Raw genomic sequence first — 20693 nt, 5'->3', positions numbered from 1 at the left:
AAAAATTATGCAATTTACGATACAAATAAGTCGTACATTTTTATAATTTAAATAAAACAGTAAATGTGTAAAAGTTATTTATTTATTCACGTTCCAAACGTCATTCATTCAGAACAACGTAATCGAGTTAATGTTTACAATATCAATTTATACACAAATCCAAGTCAACACATTCATATAAATTTTATTATACACCGTCATAAGCGTAACATTGCTTACAACAACTATTCATATTTACAATGAGCTATAGATCAAAGAGTTGACACTGGAAACTTTACCGGTGAGTGACAAAATTGGATTATTTGTATAAAAAATCTTTATTTAAAAATATATATACAATTTATTACTTACAATAGACATTTACATTCGGATAAACTTCTGAGTTTTTACATAAAATCCCCTAAATATTGAGCTACATGTCCGTAAACAAATGAGATCAACAATTCGCACGTTTCAGCCACGTAGACGATAGAGATGGACGAATATGAAAAACTCTTTTAGAACCGTTGCTTTAAAATAAACTATTATTGCGTTTGCTATGATGAAATATTTATATTAATATATCTATAATGATTGATTACGATGATCGAATAATTAGGAGGAATATCGATCATATCTCACTGATATATGAATCAATCTAAAAAAATATTATCCATAGACGCCCATCTACTGTTTAGTCAACAGTAACATGTCACACATCAAACCAGTTAAAAATATTTAAAAAAAAATGTTTAAAATATATACAATACAATATTTTTAACTCGTATTCACATTAATAGTGTAAAAATATATATAATTGCAATTATAATCTTCATATTTCATTATTTAATTGGCGTATATAACAAAGAAAATTGTGCGCGTAAACAATAAACGTATACAAACGCTAAGCTTAATTTCTTATATTTCTTATTATCGTCACTGTCATTTAACGTCATTTAATAAATACGATGCGACATGTTTCATTCTATTTCATAATAATTCATTTAAGAGGCTCATCTAGTTCTAATATGAATGATTTTAATAAAGCAATATAGTTCATGGCAATGATAGATTTATGATCTTAATACTCATCTAATTATTGCATCGTATAAAATATTAAAAAAAAAAAACAATTCGGCTGCATAGCCGTTTCTGTTCCGAATATACAAAATTTGTAATTTAAAAATATAATATAAATAAATAATATTATCGCAATACAATTAATAGCTTTGTAAAGTTCGTCGAAATTTACAATTATAAACATATTATGGGCACCAATTCGATACAATAAGCAACCTTAGTTTTTTAATTTATTCATGTTCAGGTGAAACAATTAATCTGATGAAAAGCAGTGAACAAGAACGCAAAAATAAAGTTCAAAGAGAGGCTTCGTCTAAGATTCTAAAAGCAGTTTCACGCGACCAAATAAAATTGACATTATATCTCTATTTTTAATTGCTATGCATCAATGAAGAGAAATGGCACTATGATATTTGAATTAAGAAGTTATCGTCGTCAAAAATATTTTAAAATCATAAAACATACAATCAATTAAAACTATTAAGGTACTATATAGTGGTACAGTTTCTGACTCTAATGCGATGGTTGTTAGTTTGATATTAGGTATTGATACTAGGTTTTCTTTGCTTACCCTCCTTAATATGGAGGATAAAAAGTGAACACAAACATTAAAATCCTCAAATTAATAGCAAAATGGGAATACCATATAGATACAAATATCTATCTGTGTATCTTAAATACACATAGAGTTACAAAATTATGTCACAGATCCACATTTTAAAGTGTGGTATAATTTGTTTTCCAAATAAACTCAACGTAAAATGTATTCAGCTTACAAATAAAACTGATAAGAGATAAAGAACAATAGATTTTTGACGACGGCATAAATTTTTTGAGACTTTTTTTTAAAGTAACAATATAAATTGTATTTAAGTGAAATAATTGTCAAAATCTGAATCACGGAAACGAGTTCAGTACACAGAAACAATAAACTCCATAAATTATGGCAACATTAAAGAAAATACGTGCAACGTATCACATGCGTCTCTTATAATCAAACAAGAACAATTCACATTAAAAAAATATTCACTAAATCTGAATATATTACAATATTAAAAGTGCTGTTTCAAAAAAGTGTAATAGTCTTATTTCATTAAATAATAATTACTTAATATCAATTAAAATTAAACAAGAATTTGTTCAGTATTAGATTATATAAGTTCAGAATTAAATTTAAATAACTACAAATCTTCGATGTTTAGATCACATAGATAAAAATATCAGTAGAAACAAATACGAAATATTTAATATATGTATTATCAATCCCTTTATAAAAACGAATAGCATTCAATAGCAGGGATGTTAAAGAGGTAATATTTCGCATCTGGATACAGATACAAGAATACAACATTCGTTTCAGTTTCGGTTATGGATATAAAAATATTTCGGATAATCCGTAAATTTCGGATAATGTCGGTTACGGATAATACATTTTTGAGAAATATTTTTTTTTAATCAATCTATTATTTACAGCTGTTATATTATATATTTGTTATGGTGTCAGCAGTTTTGTTGTATGTGATATTTGTTGGTTATCTTTTTTAGTAAAAACTAATTGTATTTAATGCGACTAATTACTTCGTGCTAGGCGCTAGTGCATCGGCTCACCCTGGCATAATCAAAAACATTTCATAACAAGTCTCATTTAGATTCCACCCACACCATCCATATAACTAATTATCCGAAACTTTTATAGATGATAAGCTTACGGTAACAGATAGTTCCGATAGTTTCCGTTACCGGTTACGGAAGTCCGTAACATCCCTGTTCATTAGATACTATTTGAACACATTGCAAAACTTAACATCTGAAGCATTTCCTCCATAATATGTGATGAATTGAGTATAATTATATACATATTTACACATTATAATAATTACATTGTACTTCTTTTCGTAAAAAATAGAAACAGTTCCTCGAATCGTTACAACTGTGTTATTTATGAATTAAACAATAATTTGTAATTTTAAAATACTATATTTACAGTTTTATTATTTTAATATAAAAATAAAGATAGACGATTCAATAAACAGTTTCTATCTCGTTTGGATTGCGCGAGCGGCCATTTAATACTGATTTAGCATAAACAAAACAATTACAACAACCTTAACCAATGATTGTTACACTTCCATTAAGTACAATATTTCATATTATGTTATTAAAACGTGAAGGCATTTCATTTCTTTAAATATATCAGTATATACAAAGTTCGCGACAATTCGTCTAAATTATAATACAGCTGTCAATATTTACATTACTTACAAACATTTCTAACAAGATATAAAATCTTTTTTTTTTCAATAATGATAATAATTGGGCTTCTAGAACATTCCACATTAGTTAAATAACTCTTAAATTTAAATTAACGTCGCTGTCATGATCCAATTCAACATTGTTACAATAAATGAAATAAGATATCAATTTAAAATTATTTGTGACTCGCATAATACATGATTGTGAAAAATGTATAATCATGAACAAATTAAAAATAAGAATGGATTGTACCATAAAAAATTAATAATTCCATTTTTGTAGTTTCACGCTGTATCCCGCATATAGCAGGTTAGACGCAGGGTACATTTAGTTTAAAATTTAATCTATTATTTTATTATGAATATTGCGTCGGTGTGACGTTTTATGTCAGCTCTGTCAGTCTCAATACAACTCATGGTAACATTACGTATTTGAGTTTATTTACTAGAATACACCATATTGTTTGAAAGTTCTATCTTTCACAGTATTGTCTGCTATATAGTATATTGCACGCAGAAACATCACTTAATCACTTATTTGTATTTTTTTTAACTTATAAAATTATTTTAACTTTATTTTACTATAACGGCAGTGAGCTAGGGGTTTTAGCTTTTACTATGAACTATCTGGATTCGATTTCCGCCTCACTTGATGTGCATTTAAAGTCTGTGCCTGTGCCTGTGTAATGAACTGTGTCGTACCTGTAACAAAAAAAAATTCTATAAAAAAAAACCTTTATCTAGGATTTATGCCTACAAATTGTTTCAATATTCAATTATATTAAAATCAGAACATTGTTTATTTAATACGGCCAATACAAGCTCTTTTGAAACGTCACGTTACAGAAAAATGCCAGTAATGTCAATTCTACAGAACTCCACCGATTTGACCAATTGCCATGAGCTTGGTGGCAGTAAAGGTAGTAAGAATCGACAAGAAATTTAACAATTCATGTTATAAAAATATAAGTACAACTTAAGAAACCTATAGTTCTAGGTATTTAAAATAAAGAAGAAAGAGGAAGCATAGGGATTTTAACATTGTAATAATCAGAATAACGTCCAACAACGTGATAAGTAGTGATAATTAGTAGCAAAATCATTAAATATTCTACAAAATTTTATTGGTCAAAATTTATAAGTATGAATACAAAAGTGTTATAGTTAATGGAATGTAAGAACTGTATTGATTATAAAAAATATACAAAGAATAGGGGTAAAATCTACATTATAAGAAGGTATTTTTACATATTATCAATCTATACTAATATAATAAAGCGGAAGAGTTTGTTTGTTTGTTTGTTTGTTTGTTTGTTTGTTTGAACGCTAAGATCTCTGGATCTACTGGTCCGATTTTCATTGTTTTTGTTTTGTATGAAAGCTGCATTCTTCAGAAGTGCTATAGGCTATATAACATTACATTACACATATATACTAATATATTTTAAAGTACATTCTAATTTGACATGCAATTTATTCTGCCATGTTAATAACAACCGTCGTTGCTACGCGACCGCTACCGCGACGTTTTGATATTCATCCTTATGAAAATAAATATAATAGTCACTTTTAGCATTTCATCTACATTGAAATTATAGTTTACTGTATAACATACTAATAAATAATTAAGATGTCACTGATTCCAAATGACCTAGCCACCTAGCGGGCGGCACAGTATGACCGACGCGAACGGGCAGATGACGTTGACGGTTTTATAAATTTTCATATATTTTCGAACTTTATTTGTTGTTTATAATTAATTTAAAATACACTTTGATTCTCTTCTTATTTTATTTGATATTGCCCGCTAAAATTATCCTACTTAATAGAGAGAAATGTTTAGTTATTTCGTAGAGTCGATATCTATGTACGCACGTACGGAAAACTTTAGGTACTTTTTCTAATATTAAGAATACCTATCCTTTAGTTACTTTTAATCCTTTTGTTAGTTCATTTCAATAACTCAGATATTTTTTTCTAATAATGTGTATCTACTTATTATTCTTTTTGATTATTTGAGCTTATATTTTCTTACTAATTCTATTGAAAATTGAAAATAATTTCATGAATATATTTAATAAATATTCTTATAGTTGAAGCAGGCGTAGCCGCGTCCGGGTCCACTAGTAATTGATATAAAGTTGAGTTGGCGGCAGGAAAGAGTAGTGCTGAGTGTCTTGACATTATTTTAGTTCTCCTACTAAAAAAAATTAGCTTCACGCACGCTTCACACGGAAGGGTAGGCAGAGGGAACCTAGTGTTATAACACTCTGTTCCTCACTTCTGCCGAATTCTGGAGAAAATGCGTGTTGAGTAGCAGAACTCAATGCCGCGTTTTGCCTCGACACCAGAGCGAAGAAGCGAAAATATAAATGTAAATAAATATGTCACTTCCTCAAATGGGAATCGAAACCACAACCGTAGCGTTACAGTCACACCCTTGCGAAGCTGCGCCGCGATGGTCTCACGGACGGGACTATATGCGGTATAAATCATATAAATGAAAAAATAAATTATAGCCAACCTCTTTAACTGTCGTGGTGCAGCGACACAGTGTCTGACTGTAAATGCGACGGTTGTGACTTAGGTCCCCATTAAAATTATTTTAATTTTGAACAAACCAGTTCAGCCACTCAACATACAACGAGAAGGTAGAGAACTGAGTGTCTTGACACTAGATTCCCTCTCCCTTTCTAGATATGCAGGATACAGTGTGAAAGTAAAAAAAAATGACATCCAACCTGCAGCAGGCTGTAGGACGGGGCGCGGCGCGGGGCGGGCTAGGCGCGTGGGTCGCGGAGCGCGCACCACCTGCACGGCGCCCCCACGCACGCCGCCTTTTACGCCGCCCGATACTAATTGTGCTGGAATTTATATATAAATCATTGTGATCATTAAGTTATGTACAGTCCTCCAGGTCTACATTACACCTACACTAAATATGAATACTCACACAAAAGCAAAGCTCAGCGTAAGCCTCGCGAACTATATTTACTTTAAAAGGTTTTGATGATAGACAACATAGCTCGATAAAAACGTACAGCGTATGGATAGAGCTTGAACTGATACTAGTTGTGCTGGTTTATATTTGTATATTATATACATACATCCGGAGTACACCTATAGTAGTCCAACTATTTTGAAATACTATTTAACCTTAACAAAAGTTGTTAAGCGTGATAAGTAATTTCGATTAATAAAAAAAAACTTAAATCCCACCTATAGGTAAAGACAGCACAGACGGCTGATTAGTAAGCACAACGGACGTCGTAGGCGGCACAGACACGAGCAGGCCGCTGGGTGCGCCGGACACGTTCAGTGATAACGATATCGGAGCTGATAAGCCAGGTATCTGTACTTGCACGTTTTGGAGGCCTTGGATGCCTTGGAGGCCTTGCAATGATGTTAGGCTGAGACCCTGTAAATTTAAGTAATGTGATTGTGTATGAGGGTGGAAGGGTTGATTTATTTATTTTAACACTTATATCATAATAGTTTTTAGCTATATATATTTACTGTATGTAACAGGGTACATAGAGAACACTACTATTACTACTCTATACTATAGAATAGGCAAAGAGAACGATATTGTTAAGACATTCTGATACCCACATTCGAAATTTTATTCAGTCTTGTTGTAAAATCTTGTTATAAATTTAGCAAAATGTGGGGAACGAAGTGTCTTACCGCTGGGTTCCTTCTTCCTACCCTGTTATAAGCGATGCATTGTAAAGCTAAAAAAACGATTACCTGTAAATGACACACCGGTTGCGGTTGCGGTTGCGTTTGCTGCGGTTGCGATTGCGTTTGAGGTGGCGTAACAGCTGGTTCAGGACCCATTAACCGCTCTAGTAAAGCACTTTCACTACTCGACACGTTGGTTGAGTCATTCTCACGAGTGAAACCTGTCATCACCTGTCAGGTGGTAAACAAATACAATTATAATGATGTAATGTATACATTAAGAAATACGTTACATTAAAAACTATAAATTATAGCTAAAAAATATATAATCATAAAAGGATACTTGGTGTTCAATTTTATAATGTTCCTAAGCACTTTCTCTAAAAAATCAAATGCATGGATGATTTTATTCAGTTAATATTTTGCAACAATTTGGTTTAATTAAACTAAATTCGTTTACGAGGCGCGCGCCGACCAGCGACACGGCGTGCGCCATCAGCTTGTGGTCGTCAGGCGATGCGTGCGTCATGGCGGTGGGCGCGCTGTTCAGCAGGTTGAGGATGGGGGCGGTGCCGGGCGTGCTCACCTGCTGCGTATAGGTGGAATGCGCGGCGGGGGCGGAGGCGGGCACGAGGCGGGCGCCGGCCAGAGACACGGCGCGCGCCAGCAACTTGTGGTCGTCGGGCGGCGCGTGCGTCATGGCGGCGGGCGCGCTGTTCAGCAGGTTGAGGATAGTGGCGTTGCTGGCCGTACTCACCGCCGCCTTCGCCGCGTTCTGGTTTGCCGCTGCTGATCATTTATATAATATTAAGACACTGTGTGGTAACAGAGTGTCTTAATGGCATTACGTGTAGCAGAACTCAACGCCGGGCTTTGTTTTTTACAAGACCGAAAAAATTAAAATAATTAATTCACACAAGTTAAAATCAAACTCACGACCGTATCGTAGTTTATAAACCGACACTGATCCGCTGCCTTACGAGACTTCAGTTTTATTTATTTTAATTATGTATGTACACTCCGAGCACTGTTCAGTGCCCTTATTGGGGTGAGTAGGATGGTTTGCCCTTCATTCTATTATAGACTAGAAAGAAAAATATATCTCAGTTGGGAGAGCTACAATTGTGTGCTGGTAATAAATAGTTGCTTCGCACTGGTCTATTCTTTATACTGCAGGTTAAAAAGAATGTCCATGTTGGACATTAAAAAAATTGTTTATTTCAGTTTTAAACCAATATCGGAATATACCCTTAATAATTCAGCTATTGTTCCAAACTTTATTTTTTCAAAATATTTTTAAAATATACTTAATTACAAATCTTCACTCACCTTGTTGGAACTGTTGAGCCGAGTTCATGAGACTGGTGACCAGAGCGTTGATAGCAGGGTTTGTTGATCTCGGCTTAGTTATCGTTGCTTTTTGTTGTGTTGTCGTTGTATTTGTATACTGTATGCTTTGCACCTGAATTTGAAAAATAAATTACTAGTTAGTTTAGAAACCATTACTTTTCAATTTTAAAAATACGTAATTGTTAACTTAATTTTCATACAAATAAGGAGCTATCCAACAATTACGTTACGCCTCCCCATCATTGTTGGTCACTTTTTGAGACCCCACTCTTACCTACTATGACGCCACATTGCGTACATTGAACTATAGGTGTAAAATTAATAAAAAAAGCCTGCCTGTAAGTATTCGTTAGATAGTAACATAAAGACACTACGAAAAATGTGAATTACTAAATCAATTCCTCTACTTTGCACTTAGTTTCTATTTTAAACTTAGAAATTATTAAATTTATGCAGAAGTTCCGATATTTTGTCTGTACATTGTATTTTGAAATATGTAACAGACTTTAGGATTCCTTCACATCCCTTGTCACGCAATATTTTCCATCCCTTTTGAAGTACTAAAACCTGAATCCTAAAATCGTAAATAATATACATTTTAATAATATACTATAAAGTTACCTGAGAAGTGCCAGCAGTGGACATGAGCGGATGCTGTATATGTATTATCGCGGACTGCATTTTCTGAGGGTTCAACGGCTGCGGTGGGTTTGTGAGTTGTTGAGCGAGCAACTGATTTGTCGACGCCTGTAATTTATTTGAATTGAATATTTTTACAATGAATATGCTTATTTATATGCGGCTTCGCCCACTAGAACTACACAGTTATTTATTAACTAATCTGAATTACTTCTGTGTTAGAACCAACTGATAAAATATTATGTTAGACAAATATTAAAATGGTAAGACGGACCAAATAGCTATGTCGCAATTTAATAAATAATAAAAACGAAATCTCGCTAAAGTTTGCTAAAAGATATTAGAAGATACTAGAATCATCAATTCATTTCTAGAATGCTCTTCGTAGGCGGCAGTAGTAGTATAATTTAGAAGTGTAGGTGCCGAGAGAAGTTTAAACAACCGAGGTGAGTGTTAATGCGCAATTAAACGGGCGCCTTATACCTACGCTTGGGTCACAAGACCAGGCATCTCTGAGCTCCTTACCCTGCTACCACCCTCACACGTGGTGAACTCAAGGAATACTAAGTAATTCTTAGCTAATTTCTAATTCATCTCTTTACAATACGGCCGGCGAGTCGTAGGCACAGTGACCGTAGTGTACTTCGCTAATATAAAATTCATAAATAATATACCTGCGGCGACAACCGTGGCGTTGTAGGCGAGGGTTGTTGTTTCAACGCAGACTCGACGGCCACGCCCGCCACCCCACCGCCAACGTTTACTACGTTCCCAACGTTACCCACCGTCCCCACTGAACCCACAGTGCCAACTGTCCCCACAGTACCAACTGTCCCCACTGTACCCACAACTGTACCCACTGTTGCCACACCGCCAACGTTACCAACTTGCTGCAGTTGTGCCTGCTATAAAACAAACAATATTTTTTGTTATTTATTGAACACATTTTATTTATAATGACAGCATGACACTAATCAGAATTTAATTACAAACTCAAATTTATAGTTTTATATTTAATTTAATTAAATAAATAAATAAATATAATTACCAAAATAGGTAGTTGTCGTGGATTCGCATGAGGATTTGGAGTCGCCGCTATGGCAGATGTTCTGTGAAAGATTTAAGAACAAATTTAAGAACTGCACATTATTATTATATTTAATTTTTTGAGCTTTTCCGCTTATATAAATAGAGAAATCCTAGTCATGCATGTAGAAATACAGGGGGGAAAATGGATGGCCTGTGTCTACCCCAGAATAGTCTGGAGCATACTACAGAATTTTTACTCACATAAAATTAAGCCTGAAAAAAACATTTACTCAAAAAAACAGTTCAAAACTAAAGTCAAAGCCTCCCCTAGAAAATATATATAGATACGCATGATCTTAGTGTTAAGGCACTATGTTCTCCACCTTCCACCTATTTTTATAGACATTGTTCATTAAGTAAACAACTCACATTGAGACTTCTACATTTGAACACATATGTGCTCAAAAACCACAACCTTTGCATGTCTACTATTCAAAGAAGAATTGTAATTAAAATGTAAAAAATATGACATATGATAATTAGACATAATTATATTTTACTTACACTACAGGCACTGTAGTAGCATGTGTTTGCACTGTGGAACTACTCGCTTGCGCCGTACGTTGTTGTTGTAACAGTAACTGTTGGCCCTGTTGCTAATTAATTGTATATTTAAATCTTATTATCATATAGTGATAAATATTTTCAGAAAACATGTATAAAATTATGCACAGCAGGACTTAAGCTAGGGTGATAAAATCAAAACAAGTCAAAACAATCCCAATTTCCAAAAGTGGAAATCGAACCTACAACAAAGTGACGAAGGCCTCTAATAGTGGTGCAGCGGCACTGAGAGAGTCCTGAATTAAGAATAATTTGAATACTTTTTAGTAAATACTTAAAGGAAGCATGTAGATTATGATCAACATATGATTATTAAACATTTTATATTAAATTTCCTTCATTTAATATATTTAATTAAAAAAAACTTACAATTTCTCTCATCCCTCCTGTGAAAGACACTCTAGGTAGCTGTCCAGGAACTATATGTTTTATCCTAACTGACTTTCGACCTTCTTCTGTAAAAATCTCCGTAAATTGCTGTATGTATTTATTGGCTTGGAGTCTTGATCCTATAAAAAGAATAAAAAAGATTCTTATAAAAAAATCGGTTATACTATTTTATTACTTTTAACTTAGTTATTAAAATATTTTCAATATCAATGTTTTAAAGGTAATGTAATATTTGTTTCACTTTTATTGTAAAATCTGTTATATATATTATTAAGTTTTTTTTTTCTACCTACAATTATTTTAAATATTATGACCACTCACACACAAAATGAAAGCTTAACTTTCGGCATTCTTTTTAACAAGGTTTAGACCTTGTAGGCTGTAATAGATGTAAGTTGAAGTAGAAGTGAAATGTCAACTTACCTAAAGTAAACCGACATGCAGCACCATTCCTTTCTCCTTCAACATGATCTCTATCCACATACAACTCCCCTAGGAACTCTTGGTCGGACGGCCTTTGTAATATCGACAGTTTTATATGGAAGAATCCAGCTGTTGCGTGGGGTGATGTTTTTTCTGTTTCCAGTATGTATTCTTCTACTAATTGTGGTTGACAGTCTGGAGTAGGCCGGGGACGTTCGTACGCTCTCGCTAGACGTAGAGGCCCACTAGGCTCGGAGGGTAAAGCTAGTGGCAAAGGCTCCATTCTTGGTGGTTCTATTGGTTTGAACACCTATTGAGGTTTTAAGAAATATTGTATCGTGAGATCTTTGGTTACTTCTTGTTAGATAAAAACGTCAATGACAAATAAACAGCACTTTAAATTATATCTTCATTTTTGATGTATAATAATTAGGGGTAACAAATGCTGGTGAAATGGATAAGTACTAAGATCCTCTACCCATCGTCAACCGTTGATCCGTCGATCGCGTTACATCCTGTATATACTTATATGTATATTTACTTACCTCTGGTGGTTTCTTTGGAAATTTGGACGTGAGGCGTGTATGAGGTACAGATTGTCTGCTGTTTTTCGCTCTTTGTCTATGAATCAAATCCAGTAGTTCTAAGCCATGATAATGAGTAAATTGATCTAATTTTCTCTTTCTATTTACAGCAACCTGTAACATAAACATTTGTATTCTTTTAATTATATTTGCCTACTGTACTTTTATCAAAATAAATTAATAAAATTGAGTGGTATTTAGCGAATAGTATCTAAATGTGTCTATGTGGGTACACACTTTTATATGTGTGTTGCAGCAATAAAATTATTATAAGAATAATATGCAGTCACAGTAGAAAACTTAAGAGATATTGCGTATTGGATGCTGGAGCAAAATGTCGAACTTTATGTATTTCTAGACCAAAGAATGCCTTTAAATTTAAATATTCTTACAATTGTGGAATCACATTCAAAGCACTTAAAATATTTTTTATATATGACTAATTAAATACTAATTTTGCTTAATTTTTGTTTTCTAAATGATAACTCATGTTAATAATCTTTCATTATAATTAAAACAAATATGAAGAAACAATGAGCATGTTGTGTAACAAAAAAAGCACAATACCTGTGAAAACCTCCTAGCTTGTCTCCTTATCCTTGGTGTGTTAAACAGCCGAGGTGCAGCATGCAATCTTGCTGCTAACAATCCCACCGCCGGTCTTGGTTCAAGACATAGGGGAGGTGCGGCTGCATGGACTAGGGCCGCTTCTACTGCCTCTAAAGCACCCCTCTCCTCGCCAACCCACCCACAACGACCACCAATACACATTGCGTCGGTTATAATACTCTGTAAGCATTTTATTTATTTAATGTTGTCAGTTTGTGGGTCCAATTTCCACTTGTACTTTTAAATACTTAACATACAATACAATATTATAAAAATTTACCTGATTAGTTGGCCTCAGTAGAACATGATGTGTATCACATACAAAACTTGGGTAAGCTTGTCGATAATCCCTAATCTGAGCTATAATACAGCCTGAATAGAACAAACATGAATGTTCTGACTCTAATAGATCAAGAAGCACCACTGGTAATTCTTCATTATCTATGTAGCTAAGCAGCTCTTCCTCTTCATAGGGCCATCTGGGTGTCTCGATTAATGTCTCATCTTGACTTGATGATGCCTAAAATATAATATTATTTATTAGCTTCAGCTCTATTGTCGAGACACACTGTTCCCCACTTTGTGCAAGACTTTTTTAAACATTGCATGTTGGATGGTGAAATTCAATGTCCCTCTGTCTTCTTACCAAAGAAAGGAAACGACAACAAACACATCCTTCTAAGTGAGAATCGAACCCACAGGTATCACTCTTACAGTACTTTACAGATGCCATGCCACCACAATGGTTTCAAAACATATTAATTATATAAAAGAATTTACATTTATAATATAACATTTCAAAATAATATATTATTTATGTGATTATAGATAATTCTTTAAATGTTTAAATTATAAAAATATATTTAGTAGAAAAATAATTTTACAAACATAGTAAAATACAATATTTGTGTAACTCCTGTATTTAACTTGACCAAAATTTATGGCTTTAACGATTTATAGTTGGTATGGCTGTAAATTTCTAAAGTTTTACTAGTTTAATATTATTTATTTAAGTAAGTTACATATTACTGAAACTAAAAAAAGTTCTTTTTCCATTGCTTAATTATTTCCTTTTGCTTATTTAGCAATTCTATTCAGTATGTTGGATTTGATTGAAAATAATTTCCTAATTAATGATTAACATTACACATACTCACATTTGCATCTGGAGGTTGTATATACTGCATATTACCATTAACTTTAAGTGACAGTGAGTATCCTTTATTTCCTGGGTATAAATTAATTATTAATGTGTTCAAATTATAAGTAGCTAATAGTTTTTCCAATAAATATGATGTGGTCTTTAACCCTTGCTGTAATAACATAATAAAATATTAAATACTATTGGAATTAATGTTATATGGTTTTGTATGTCTAATATTAAGGAGAAATGTTTACAGGTAAGTTAATGAATTTTGATTTTTTTTTTTACAAAAAAGCTTGTTATCTTTTTAATGAAAAAGTTATATGGAAAATTCCAATATTTACACAACAGTAAACAAAATGAGTAATTAAAGACTCACATAGTTGGCTTGTGAAGATTCATCTCTGCTGAGCTCATTGTATAATTCATGAAGTTTTTTAAATAAGTCAAACTTTTCTGAGCTTTTAGCAGCTGAATTCACAGAGTTTCTTTGAAATTTCATCCTGGATTCATCAACAGATTCTGCTAAATGCATCTTCTCATGAGTCCAAGTCATTTTATGATCTGAGACACCACTGTCAAATTGTGTTAGGTTTGAATTCACATGTTTAGCCCGGTTAAGAATTACCTACAATTTAATAGTTAAGTAACTTATTATATGAAAATTAAAAAATAAATTATAATTTATCAAAAAAACAAATCATAAAATTATTGTAACACTTGCCTCTGCTTCCAATGCCGCGTGAATTAAACCATCCATAATGTCATTAATTAAAAAGAAATATATAAGTGGCAGTTACGTTATTATATGTATTATTTCATTTTAATATTTTAGACTTGAGTATTAAGTCATGATTTATAGAAAACTAATACGCTTTATTTATGTTTCACACTTCATGACAGTAAAATAACATGTCCAATGTCCATCAACATATTTGACACTTCTACGGTCTGTCGAAAATTGATAAACACACAGATAACCAAAAAATATTTCATTTAACGTTTTGAAATAAAAGCTACTAATCTACTTTTCTATTATAATTGACGAAACATAGTTGAAAAATAAATAAATTTTGTTATACTTACTTTGTTCATATAAATTTCATGTCATAAATAAAAATATGAATATGATTAATTTTTAATAAAAAAAGTAATTGACGTCTTACTAACAGGCAAAGATAATATTGTATGTCCTTTAAATACTGCCGCAGATTTCTACGAATTTAACAACACGGCACAAACTATGAAATTAAATAAAAAGATATATTTGAATAATTGATGATCTGAAACCAATTAATGTTAAGAAATGTGTGTTTAAAAATTATTTATTTGTAATAAATACTATCCTAGCACTATGAAAACAAAAAACAAGAAAAAATAATCAAGAGGACAATAATTCTTCACTAATCTACTCAATTGTATATGAATTCACAATTATAAAAACAGTCGATTGTCAAATAAGTTTGTCTATTCTTCAACTTCGTTTCGCGAGGTCGCTTTACTTTCGTTTCCCAATTCCCACAACTTGCATTTAAATGTACGACCTTTATGTCGCATTTGCTACGTGAATATATTTTTCGATCCCACGACTATCGTGTTTTAGTAACACGGGCCACTGGCCCATGGTGGTTTCGATTTTCTCATTTATTTCCTTATATTTTAGCTGTTCTATTGTGGTTCTTCAACAGAAGTTCCAGATTTTTTATTTTTGTATGTTTTATTATAGTAAGTAAGTATATATAGAAGACAAATTTTGCAATTATATTTATTTAGTTTTCTTTATTCTTAGAAATTCTGTAAGACTCCCGACTGCAAGACGCAACTGATAATAGCATTTTCATCAATCTATGTAAGTATATTTATTTCTATGTGGCGTTGCAAAAATCTAACAAATTAACCGATTTTCTTAAAGAATCAACAAAATCGGTTAATTTGTTTCTAACGTTTTAATTTTTAATCTTGCCACTGAAGACATGACAATAAAAAAAATAAGTACTACAGCGACAAATTGGCCATATTGTTAAACTGAGAAAAATAAAGATCGTTACGTTCGGTAATTACACGATTACAAGGGTATCGTTGTGTAAGTATTCAAAAGTCGTTCTGGACTTCGGCTCACACTTTTACCTTTAAAGTCCTATTGTGTAATAGAACATGGAATTTAAGGAAATATCTTATATTTCGAAATAAACATTTATTATTTAAGTATAGAATAATTATAAAAACAAAAATAAGATCATATTTCTTAGTTTTTTTGAAAAATATTAAAAAACAAACGAACGTAATATAAATAAAAGCGTAACACGCATTCCGGATAAATTTTTACTTATATTTAAGAATGATACATGATACTAAAATAGATTAGGGTTACCTATAAAAATTCCTGCCGCAATCACCATTATTCTAACTGATGGTAATGCGTTTTTTGGAGAAAATTGCGCTCATATGTTTTTTATATGAATCCCACATCATTTAAAAGAAAATCGCTTAAGAAGTTGGAAAAACAGTCTTGGTCTGCTGCAAGCCCAGGGTTGTCTGGTTTAAACAGGTCATTTAATGTTAATAATTTGCACGATTTGCACGTTACATAGGGACGTCGGCCATCAAACGCGGCGCATCTTTTGCTTTATCAATTTTTAGTGTGTTTGACCACTAACCAAAACCTCTTGTATGGATAACAGCATCACTTTTTTTCTGCTTCACCTGTATCCCATATAAAGCAGAGTATGCAGAGGGAACCTGGGAACCTAGTGTTAAGACACTCCGTCGTCATTAAGACATTTCCGATTGCAATGAGTGAATGAATTCTAAAACTACTAGGAGGAACTAAGCAGTAAGCTTTAACTTGTAACATGAAATGGAAATTAAACCGGTGTGTTTGCAGATACAAGGAAGAAATTGGCACTATTACATTACTATCATTGTTTCTATCTAATGTTCATGTTCTTTAAAAATAAAAAAAAAACAATTGAAACTACAAAACCTATAAGAAAGTGTGAACAATTATATTGGTATATAACAATAAATAATAAAAATTACTCAATGAAAAGCTTTTTATGTGTAACATTTTATTTAAAGTAATTAATTATCATTAGAAGCCATGTGTCTTATCAAATTTGAAATAAATTTATCAACTTTTCTGACATCTTGTTGAACTTCGGTTTTGTATTGAAGGCACTGTAAAGTTCAAAAATATATTTTTATTATTTTTTTATATTTATATACTTACACACACATAATTGGGACATATTTGATTATAACAAATATTAATATATTAATATTAAATAATAAACATTTAAAATTTGTTGTAATTTATTTGTTTTTTTTTTATTATAAAAAATATTACATTTTCCAAGTAATTGTATATTGTCAGAGTAAATTGCAACATGATTTTCTAACTAATATTTAATTTGTTTCTGTCTAATTTTAATGAAAAGATAAAAACCTTTTTGTTATCGGTAATCTTCACTAAAAATACACCTTTTGAATGGGAATATTTAACACTGTAACGTGTATTTAATGGATCCCTCAAATATAACATTTCTGCAGATTTTTCGAATTCTTCCCAATTAGGTATAAAAGTCATTATTGTATTTAACAAATCTGTTTTGAAGGACTATAATGATGATGATCTTATTTTAAAGTAAAACCGAATATTACATTTATTTTGTGATTTATAAAAAAACGTTTTCAACTTTTTACATAAAGTTGTCAACTATTACTTGATGACATGACATTGACAATAAGCGTGAAACGTCAGCGTTATAATATAAGAGTGAATCCCAAATATTGCCAGCTGACATATTGTTATTTAATACCGGGCTTACACGCTTGTGGTGGCTTTGCGATTCCTCACTAAATCCAAACCTTCATGCGCTTGGCTTCTATCTACATGCTTGTGAGAGCGTTAGTTTGCAGCGGCTTTTGCTTTGGGCTACATATATTATAAAAAAATATATACAGGAAGCTTAAGTTCAGAAAATCTATAAATATCAGTTTAATATTAGTGAATGAAGGCATGAAAAAAATAATATTTTGATATTACTGTGTTAAATATACGAAATGAAATTATTATACATATTGAAATAAATTTATATAGTTAAAATGGCTTTGAATTTTAATTTACTCTGAATTAACAATGAAATAATACACGAAAAATATTCTTTAATTTTATATTATTTTAGCTAATTTACCATCTGTATAAATGTATTACTTGTGCATTTTTATTACTTGGCTTATATTAAAATAAAAAAAAACTGTATTACTTATTTAAAAATGCAAAATACATACCGTGCGGTGTGAACTCTTGAATGAGGCTAAACATGCGCCATAAATGAAATTAAATATATTTGCCGCTAACTCCTATTGATCTGTGCCCAAAAATTGACACTTGTTCGGATCGGCGACAAGCTCTCACGATAAACGGGGCACATATTGGTGCTTGTGAAGATCTGCAAACTCTCACAAGCGTGTAAACGGACTACGAGAGTTTGCCTAGTCATCACGAGCATATAAACGCGCTATAACAGCAGGATTTAGAAATAGATTATATAATAGAAATAGATTGTTTGTGACATCAATAATGCCAATCAATAATTGATTGCTAATATGAAATTTTAAATCCCCTATATTTGATGTTGTTATTCGAATTGTTTAAATTTGTGAAGATCCTTATTAGACTTTATTTTATACCCAGGCTAGGTACTTAAACTTTCGTAATCAACTTCAAGCTGTATCTCATACACAGCAGGGTAGGCAGAGGAAACCTAGTGTTAAGACACTCTGTTGCTGTTCCCCATTTTTCGCGAAATTCTGAAGGCATTGCAATATTTTGAGTGGCAGAACTCAATGCCGCCCTTAAACTTTTTTATAACAACGAATATTAACTTTATTATCTATCATGGCCTTAACCGGAATAAAAGTTATAGAAATGTTGGGATCAGCACCTGGCCCATTTTGTGGAACAATATTGGCAGATTTTGGAGCAACTGTAACGGTTGTTCAAAAGGTATAATTTTTCTACATTTTCGTTAATAAATTGGAGATAGAAAATAATAAATCTTCATTAAATTACTAGCAATGCAAATATTAATGTTTTCTTAATAAAAGAGCACTTAGTACTTAATTATTTTTTATTAAATAAAGCTCACATTAAGAAAGAACTTCACTTCAACTCTAGGTTGTATTTATTTCATCAATGAAATAAAATTACCTTACATTGACCCAAAAGACTTATAAATGTTATACAAAGTAATATACTTAAAGATAATTTTTATCAATATTTTTTTAACTTCACTCTGTATTCAGTCAGTTCAGTTGAAGACACCCCATTCCTAATAATATAGTTGAGAATTCAAAGCCACACTTTCCCTCATTTGTTTATTAAATAATACACAAAGTATTATATTGGACGACAATTCTATTATATAAATATAGTAAAACAATTATATCCAAGAGTTAAAATAATATTCACTATACTCAAAAGTTCCTTATAGTTATTCTTATATTTTTTAAATTTACAGTTGGGACCATCAGCATTAAATACAATGTGTAATGGAAAAAGAAATATTTCTTTAAATTTAAAATGCAAAGATGGCATTGAAATATTAAAAAAACTTTGTGCTGCATCAGATGTTTTAATTGACACATATAGACCTGGTGTTTTAGAAAAATATGGGCTCGGACCAGAAGTCCTTTTAAAGGAAAACAAAAGACTAATCTATGCAAGATTGACAGGTTATGGCCAACATGGATTGTACAAAAATAAGGCTGGACATGAAATAAATTACATAGCAATGTCTGGTTTACTTGCTATGTTCTCTAAAAATGATGAACCTCTGCAACCCCCAATAAATTTAGTAGCTGATTTTGCTGGTGGAAGTGTTCTCTGTGCTTTGGGAATTATATTAGCCCTGTTAGTGAGAACTAAAACTGGAAGAGGGCAAATAGTTGATGCAAGTATGACTGAAGGATCTGCATATGTCGCATCTTGGCTGTATAAGTCAAGAAAATTGCCAATTTGGAGAGATGAACCTGATACTAATATTTTAGATGGTGGTGCACCATTTTATGCAACTTACAAAACAAAGGATAATAAATTTATGGCAGTCGGAGCTTTAGAACCAAAATTTTATCACAATTTATTAAAGGGGTTGGATTTGTCTGAAGACATTTACACTCAAGATAAAATGCAATTATGTTTGGAAAAATTCACGTATTCAAAGTATTTTTAACAAAAACTCAAGATGAATGGTACTCTATATTTAAAGATTTAGATGCATGTGTGACCCCAGTTTTAGATACAAAAATGGCATACACACACGAGTGTAATTCCTCAAGAAAGTCTTTTTATATAGACAGTGAAAATATAATTATTCCAGAACCAGCACCAAAGTTATCAGTTACACCAGGTTCATCAAGTGGCAAAAAAATGTTACCTGAAGGAGGACAACATACAGTTGATATTTTACTGGAATTAGGATATTCTATTGAGAAAATAAAAAAACTTGTTGAAAATAACATTGTATATACTAACAATAAATCAAAGTTATAAAAAGTTGAAAATTTTAATGCAAAACTGAATTTCTCTTTCTAGCATTTTTTATAATGAATCATGAGTAGTTTTCGTGTATGGGATGGTATATTAATTATATTGTTTATTTAGTATAGTCAAAAAGTACATATTTTCTTTAAAGTAATACTTATTAAATAATAAAAAATATTTTTCTTTAATGTAGTTTAAACATTTTTGGGATATAAGTATAATTAATTTTATGAAGATTTTTAAAATCCATACCTACATAAAGTACCCATGACTAATGCCACCACTTTTCTGTAAGCTCAAAACGGGACATTGCAAGGTTTTTTTAGAGGTGTGCTTTCGTGTTTTTAGAAACCCGGGACAGT

At 31.7% G+C, this 20693-nt stretch overlaps 2 protein-coding genes and 1 pseudogene across 5 annotated transcripts; 1 reads left to right on the top strand and 2 right to left on the bottom strand.

Moving 5' to 3' along the window:
* Positions 1-64: 64 nt before the first annotated feature.
* Positions 65-14721, bottom strand: Spt20 (transcription factor Spt20 homolog). Of its 3 annotated transcripts, none has more exons than XM_085201218.1 (18): positions 14512-14721; positions 14167-14415; positions 13801-13956; positions 12924-13163; positions 12602-12823; positions 11996-12148; positions 11451-11760; positions 11007-11146; positions 10578-10669; positions 10033-10093; positions 9659-9889; positions 8967-9092; positions 8325-8457; positions 7582-7784; positions 7062-7226; positions 6531-6729; positions 6053-6175; positions 65-4013 (listed from the first exon to the last, which is right to left on the bottom strand). In XM_085201218.1, the coding sequence occupies exons 1-18, from the start codon at positions 14545-14547 to the stop codon at positions 3928-3930; spliced, it is 2925 nt and encodes a 974-aa protein (XP_085057344.1). In that variant the 5' UTR covers positions 14548-14721; the 3' UTR covers positions 65-3927. The 3 variants fall into 3 exon arrangements, with proteins under 3 accessions (XP_085057344.1, XP_085057345.1, XP_085057346.1); XM_085201219.1 differs by having other exon boundaries at positions 7582-7781; XM_085201220.1 differs by having other exon boundaries at positions 10578-10663.
* A 2117-nt stretch (positions 14722-16838) lies between these two features.
* Srp9 (signal recognition particle 9) lies at positions 16839-17534 on the bottom strand. Its single transcript, XM_085201111.1, has 2 exons — positions 17233-17534; positions 16839-16964 (listed from the first exon to the last, which is right to left on the bottom strand). The coding sequence occupies exons 1-2, from the start codon at positions 17371-17373 to the stop codon at positions 16869-16871; spliced, it is 237 nt and encodes a 78-aa protein (XP_085057237.1). The 5' UTR covers positions 17374-17534; the 3' UTR covers positions 16839-16868.
* A 1009-nt stretch (positions 17535-18543) lies between these two features.
* On the top strand, positions 18544-20364 carry LOC146529982 (alpha-methylacyl-CoA racemase-like; annotated as a pseudogene). The gene is made up of 2 exons (XR_014878926.1): positions 18544-18795; positions 19310-20364. The product of XR_014878926.1 is annotated as an alpha-methylacyl-CoA racemase-like (transcript).
* The last annotated feature ends 329 nt before the right edge of the window (positions 20365-20693 follow it).

This window comes from Heliconius melpomene, chromosome 17 (assembly GCF_056956725.1).
Source record: "Heliconius melpomene rosina isolate 202511_hmr_F chromosome 17, ASM5695672v1, whole genome shotgun sequence".
Taxonomy (NCBI): domain Eukaryota; kingdom Metazoa; phylum Arthropoda; class Insecta; order Lepidoptera; family Nymphalidae; genus Heliconius; species Heliconius melpomene.
The sequence above is the reverse complement of the archived record's forward strand: the minus strand, read 5'-3'. Positions and strand labels throughout refer to the sequence as shown.